The sequence below is a fragment of the Balearica regulorum genome, chromosome 25 (assembly GCF_011004875.1).
Source record: "Balearica regulorum gibbericeps isolate bBalReg1 chromosome 25, bBalReg1.pri, whole genome shotgun sequence".
In the NCBI taxonomy this organism is placed as follows: Eukaryota; Metazoa; Chordata; class Aves; order Gruiformes; family Gruidae; genus Balearica; species Balearica regulorum.
The window spans coordinates 5,127,457-5,134,453 of NC_046208.1; the positions used below are offsets into that span (position 1 = coordinate 5,127,457).

A 6,997-nucleotide genomic window follows, 5' to 3' on the forward strand; every position below is an offset into this window, starting at 1 on the left:
AAGTAAGACGCAGTGATGCAACCCAGGTGGTATTTTCACCTATTTTATTATACACAAAACATGAGCAGGAAGTTCTACTGAGGAGGCTGACCACGTCCACGACCAAATCCACCTCTCTGCAACAGAAAAGGAAAAGCATTAGAAGTCACCATATTAAGCAAGTGACAACAGCAGTTACACAGCAGCAAGAACCACCAACATCATAAAAGAGCTAGCTGTCCTTCCTCAACTTCACATGACTTTGATAAGCATCCCCTGCTCCAAGCACAGCCTAACTGATCTGTTGGAGACTAGCTACCTGACACAGGTTAACCAGATAAGCGATACGAACAACAAAATCAACCCATCTAAGCCAGCTCTGTGCATCGCATCTAAAACTCTTCTATTTCTGAAGTATAAAATCCTGCATTGCCTCCAGAGAGCTTGGCTTGCTTCTCCATGTGTCACTGGCTTCCCGTCACAGCAGCAAGGAATTCCCCAGCAGGAACGCAGCAAGCGAGCTGGGTGTAAAGGGTAACAGCTGCCAGCCTCTCTTACACAATCAGAGCCAAATACCTGACCCCAGCTGGCATACCTGAGAAACACCACACTGAAGAGCATGCACAAATGACCTATCCAGTTTCTCCTAATCAAAGCCTCAATAAAGGAAACAAATCTCAAATGCAAATACTCACAAACTGGAATTCAGTGGCTGCTCCAGCACCAGCTTCAGCCTTCTTGTCAGCACCAGCTGAAGAGAGAGCAGAATGGGTTACTAACCAAAGAATCCATTCCCCAAGCACAGCACTTCTGCTTGGAATCAAAACTTTACAAACAAAGACAACTAAAACTCAGGCTAAATATACCAAAGTAAAACCCACCCCAGAGAAAAATCCAACAGCCCAGCTTGACAAAATTCAAGACAAGACTCCTATCCGTAAGCAGATACAGATGAACTGTTGCGCAAATGCCTAAGCAGGAGGCCAATACTGAAGACAATTCTCCCAAAGAGGTAAGATGCACAAAGAGCAAAGTCAGACTGATGTTCCTACAGCAACACAACAGACACTCACGTGGAACAGCACTGCGTCTGTACGTATCCCTGTCAGCTTCTCCCCGAGTAAGACGTGCAGGGCGTTCACCTTCCAGACCTGAAAGTGAAAACAGCATCACCAAATACATCGTTTATCTGGGACACAACGCACTCTATGGGTGACCCTGCATCTCAAGGTGGAAAAAAGCCCTCTGGTTAAGCATTGCATTACAGCTACTAGCAGAACTGCCTCTTGGACAGCTTGGTGTATATAAACCTAAAAAACGTGATATAATAAGGAAAACCTCACTTTAAGGGTAAAATCTGCTAAAGCGCACCAGCTTGTGCTTGAGTTGAAGTTAAATAATGTGTGGAAAATGAATTTACAGCATCATCTCAGCATTCTTCTGGCCTTCAAGAGCCAAAAATCAATGATAATAAATAATCGGAAATATAGGGAATCTGTCATATCTGACAAGCATGTTCATAGCTAAGTCACAAATTGTGTGACATTCCGATCCCAACAGCTACACTATCAGTATCGCAAATCCTCCACAATGGAGTAGATTAATAAAACTAAGAGCAGATTATCTATGTAACATCAGATTAATATCAGACAGAACACTTGCAGGAAAGAAACAGATGTGGTGGAACCGGCAGCCTTTGCACAACTCTTACGGGGTTCCCCCAGAGCATCAAAGAAGAAATACGCTCCCACAGCACCAGGCCCAGGTCTTCATACTCGGGCAGCAAGACGCGTTTAAGGGCCGTTGCTGCCTGGCACACCACAGTGTACTAGCAGTCTCAAGCACACTGCAAGAAACAGGAAACTATTTAACTTATCCTACAAGTGCTTCTACATCCTTCGTTTCTGTCAGGTTAAGCCATTATAGCGCATCCCCTAGCCAACAGATTATGTTTTTTTAACTTCAGATCTGTCCATCCTTAAATTTCTAACAGTTCAATTACACCTGTAACAGAGACTGTAACAAATTGCAAATATCAAACACACAGTATTCTAAACCCTGCTTCAGACTAACCATTCCAGCTTTTGAACCAAGCCTTACTTGAAAAGTCGGTAGCACTCCATGGAAGTAGGAGAAGAGGCCCCAAAACCCCACAAGGTTGAGCAAGAGCTATAAACTTGGATTCTGCACCACCACCCACACACACCCCTGCGAGTCCTACTCTGCTGCAGCCTAAGGCAGGTAAACCACAGAGAAACAGCACAGAAACAGACAATTCCCGCAGCTCTATCAGCTAACCCTGCCAAGGTGTGGACCGCATGAGATCACCAACACCGCACGGATAAGGGCTGTGATGCTGCAGAGCGAAGCTTCCCCACCACAGAAACCCTGAGGGAATTTTAGCCAGGGACTGTAAGCCCCACCCTCCATTAGACAGGCACTTTCTTTAGCTCACTGGATAAACACAACATCTAAAGAATAAATTTGATAACATCCACAGCTACTCAGAGATCAAAGAAACCATCATCTTCCTAGTTTCAATGCAATTCCTTCCTTTGAAGCAGATGACGGTACAGTTTTGTTAAACTAAAACACCAGTTACAGGAAGACCTCAGCACCCCATGCCCGCAGCCTCCATCCCTGGGGCAGTGTCCAGTACCTGGGGACGGGATATAACATAGCTCAGAAGCTGGAGTAGACTCCCACCATCTCAGGAAGAGCTCTGTCATGCAGGACTCCCCTTTCACAGAGCGAGTCCTGCTTTAAGGGCAGGATGACATCCAGAGCCACCATCTCACGTCTTGAGGGAGAAGAAACATTTCTCACCCCTAGAGACTTGACAACGCTGTTCTGCCAACCACAGCTGCAGTAATTGTCTCTCCCCTTTCTCTAAGTTTCCAGAAGTTTTTATTCCCCCAAAAATCTTCTGGGCAGTTTTACAACCCATGCGCTGCACTGTGGTGTTTCTTCTCTACTACTGAACAAGAAACCAGGAAAACTAAGCAGAAGGGATTTTACAGAGCATTTCAAAATGCAACGTAACCACCCTTCCTGTTCTGAATTATTGCTTGGAACACAGTAACCTTTTCAGAACTGAACCAAGGGGCACAATGACTTCAGCACATTCACCTCAAGTTTTATACCGCACTATTCTACTATATGACTTTGCTGACCACGAAGGATATCAAAACGGTTTACAAGTCATTCATAGGCCAATACCAAGCATCCACGAGGAAAAGCATAGCTTCTGCCCTGTGTGGACTTTGCAACCCAAACTTTATTATTTAATATTGCCATTTGCAACTGGAGAAGAATACCTTCCGGAAAGGCATTTCAGCTACCTGCAGGTGGGTCTACAACACATTTTGTAAGGAGGCAGCTGCCACCAATCTGAGAAGTCACACCTGTTTGCATGACCAGCATCTCCTTCACTCACCAAAAAAATAAATCAGAAGTACATACAAGCCCAACATACCACATGTATTTGTTGTAAATCTTTAAAAAAAGCGAAGTCACCTTTAAGAAGGTGACTTGCCTACCAGCATGTTAAGTATACACGATAAAGCCCGAACTGCAGATGTCCAACTTGAGCTCAGGCACCAGGGACAAAACGCACCCAGGCTTACCTTTCGCTTTCAGCCACTGAATCTCGTGCCTCTGTGCCACATCTGAATGCAAGCCTGTTCCCTATCTCGGCAATCCCAGCCAAGGCCACTCAACCTGTTACACAACAGCCTCCCGGGTAGTTCTTCTTCTAGGGATAACTCAGTCAGAGACAAGGTTCTCTGTACCTGCTGGACTAAACCAGCAGTGCACACACTGTCTTCCTGACAGAGAACTGCAGTTCTGCTGCAGGCTCTTCCCAAAAGACAAGAACAGTTTTTGAAGAGCCCTGGCAACTAGAAACATGCCCCATCTCAGATCTCAGCCATGTCTGGGCACCAACCGGTACCTCGATCCGCAGCCTGCAGTTTCAGGACGCCTGCGCGCAGTAACTCCAGGCTCAGTGTAACCAGAGACGGCCAAGTCCCACACTCAAAGCGTTTCTCCCAGTCAGTCTCACAGCTTGCTTTAGCCCTCTCCCATTTTTCAGTAGGCCGGTGCCCATCAGACCAGTGCCAAATACAAAAGCAATAAAACATAATACATCCAGAAATCACAGCGACTCACACCAGCCTGCTCTGGAAGATGACGTTCAGCCGAGTATCCACCACATCTGCACTAATACGCTTGACCTCGCTCCCTGCTTCCTCCTGCTGACTCGACAGTTGCCTCTCAACCGCCGCTTACCTTTGGGCCGTGGTCTGCCAGTCTCTGGGCGGCTCCGGCGCAAGGTTGCGGGGACGATCTCCGGGGGGAGGTGAAGGTAATCGCGCAGGTACTGGATGCCCTCGTTGGTAAGATACCAGTAGAAATGCCTCCACGCAAACTGCTCTTTCACATAACCACGGGATTTCAGAGACTAGAGAGAGAATTCTCAGTTACTTCACGTATAAGCCTTATCATTGTTCGACATTTCCAATCAATACACTCCCTAAATGCTTTTATGAACGCAAGAGCTTATCGAGGGTACGCAGGGAACAAAAATCTAGATACAAGTTCACAGGCGCGAGACAAAATTACAGCACCATTCCCGCTCTGTGAGAAAATACAAGGCTACCACACACAGAGGTTATCATAGCTCCAAAAACAGAGGTAGAGATGGGGATCAGCAAAAGAACAGAATTCTGCAGGGAACAATAAATCAAAGAGGAAACAGTAAAAGTCAGGAAAATGGGAAAGAAGTCAAATAGGAAAGAAACTGCAAATGTAAGGCAACAGCTGACAACATTTATTCACGGGTAGGCAACAATCTCGCGTGCCCAGATCCCGGCTGGCTGGCAGCCCGCGTCGCCTCCCTACCTGCATGGCTTTCATGACGTGGAGGTTGGGCACATTCTTGTCAACGAGCTCGGGGTGCTTCGGCATGTGGACATCTTTCTTGGCCACCATCACGCCCTCCTTAAAAAGGAGTTCGTAGATGGCAATTCGGTTCTTCTTGGGCATCAACATCTAAACAAGAGACAAGCGGCAGACAGTAAATACTGTTGATTTAAAATAAATGCATTCAGAGTCTACCAGAAGTAATAACAGCAGTGCTAGTTTGTGTGAAAAGCCTAACACTTAAGTAACACTCCCCAGCCTACTCTCTCCTGTAAGACCTTTCTGAACTACTCTTCAACACCTGAGCTGCTGGACACCCCTTCTCATTACTTGCCTGTGAAGGAAAAACCAAGCAGTGCCAACGTTTGATCATTGACATTAAATCACGCCACCATATTAAAGACTCCAAACTATCTGATGTCAGCCTGGACAAGAGTCAAGGGCTGACAGTGGTGGGGCAGAGCCGCAGCTCGGGGTAAGGCGTGTTTGGGCTCCACCAGCGGTGCCTGAGGACGCCTGTGCTGCTGCCGTGAACTCACACCTAACCCAGGAACTCGGGACCTGAGGAAGCCGCTCACACAGCCCTCAGAGCCGGGAGCGGAGCCCGGCAGCACCGCTCGCTCCCACGGCAGCGCACCCGAGGCCCGTAAACGCGCACCAGAGCCGCGCTGCCACCGGCGCACCCGAGCGAGGGGACGCTCGACCCCGGTGACGCTTCCCGACACGCCAGCCCGGCAGCGGGAAACCGCAGCGCTCCCGGTGCTCGCTCAGGGCACGGAACATGCACGGGCTGCCCAGCGGCACCCTCGCCAGCCGCAGCCCCGCGCCGGCCCCCAGCAGGGTCGAGCTCCTCCGCCACGGGAGCCCCTCGGGGTGGAAGGCCCCGGTGCCGCCGCCGGGAGCTCAACGGGGTTCCCGTCGCGGCCCGTCCCTGCAGCCTGGGAGGGAGCCTGGAGCAGCCACCCCAGCCCAGGGCCCTCCAGCCCGAGGCCTACCCCCCCCGGTAACGGGACCTCCCCGCGGCCTAGCGTCCTCCGGCCCCTCCCGCCCCGCAAACTCGGGCTTAGATCCCCCCGTTCCCGGAAATCCCCCCGCGGGAGGCCGGGCCAGGGCTCCCCACCACTGCCAAGCAGCGGCCCCACGACGCCGCCCCGGGATGGCGCCGATGCGAGGCCGATACGGGCCCGGAGCGCGGCCTCACCGTGGCGGCGGCAGCAGGCCCACGAGCGGAAAGGAGCGCGCCTGCGCCGCGCGGCCGCTTCCGGCCTCCCGAAGGCCCCCCCGGGGCTGCGGGTGGCCGCGGCGCTGCCTGAGCGGGGCGGGGAGGCCCCCTTCCAGCCCGGGCGGGGGGCTGCCCGCTGCGGTGCCTGACAGAAACTGTCCCCGCCGCCGCGGGTGGCGCCAGCCGGGCCCCCCCCCCCCCCCGCGTCCCCCCCGTGACACCCCCCCCGTGTCCCCACACTCTCTGACCCCCGGGGGTACCGGGGCAGCCCCCCCGCCCCGGACAGCTGCTCCACGCAGGGCACGGGTGGCCGTGGGGGTCCGGCTGCCCCGCTGTGAGCACGGGAGTGTGGCGGAGGCCGCGGCCGCCCGTGCCCGGTGCCCGGTGCCGTGCCGTGCCGTGCCGTGCCGTGCCGTGCCGTGCCCGCAGCGCCCTTGGCAGCCGGGCCTGGCTGGGCCCCCCCGGGCTGCTCCCCGCCGGGCTCACGCAGCGGAGCGAAGGGCTCGGGGCTCGCCGGGGGCACACAACGTCCCCTTGGCACCCCAAAATGCCTGGGGGGGCGGGGGGGGGGAGAGGCACCTGCGGCCCCCCGGCCTGCAGCCCCCCAGCCAGGCTCTCGGTCCGGGGGGGCACCCCGGGCAGGGTGCAGTGGGGGACGGGGGCCGTGCCCCTGAGGTGCCCTGTGCGATGTCCCCCCCCCACCGACCAGGGCAGCCCCCGCCCTGTGTGAACACCCCGCTGTGACCCCGTCACCCTGTGTGACATCCCCGCTGCCCCCCGCAGACAGCCCGGGCCGGGGGGGGTTTGCCACATGGCAGCCCCTGACCCACGCCGGAGCCGGAGAGGAGACAGGAGGGGAGGCTGTGAGCGGCC

At 53.6% G+C, this 6,997-nt stretch overlaps 1 protein-coding gene across 1 annotated transcript; it reads right to left on the bottom strand.

The window, feature by feature from the left end:
- Positions 1 to 27: 27 nt before the first annotated feature.
- Positions 28 to 6,241, bottom strand: RPS10 (ribosomal protein S10). Its single transcript, XM_075776186.1, has 6 exons — positions 6,104 to 6,241; positions 4,882 to 5,031; positions 4,270 to 4,441; positions 1,053 to 1,130; positions 675 to 730; positions 28 to 116 (listed from the first exon to the last, which is right to left on the bottom strand). Exons 2-6 carry the CDS (start codon positions 5,029 to 5,031, stop codon positions 75 to 77), a joined length of 498 nt encoding a protein of 165 aa, XP_075632301.1. The 5' UTR covers positions 6,104 to 6,241; the 3' UTR covers positions 28 to 74.
- Positions 6,242 to 6,997: the final 756 nt, after the last annotated feature.

Coding starts and splice junctions, on each gene's coding strand:
- RPS10 (XM_075776186.1), bottom strand. CDS start 5,031: ATGTTGATGCCCAAGAAGAACCGAATTGCCATCTACGAACTCCTTTTT. Junction 4,442..4,881: donor ACGTCATGAAAGCCATGCAG/GTAGGGAGGCGA, acceptor TTCTCTCTCTAG/TCTCTGAAATCCCGTGGTTA. Junction 1,131..4,269: donor TGGCAGACCACGGCCCAAAG/GTAAGCGGCGGT, acceptor TTTCACTTTCAG/GTCTGGAAGGTGAACGCCCT.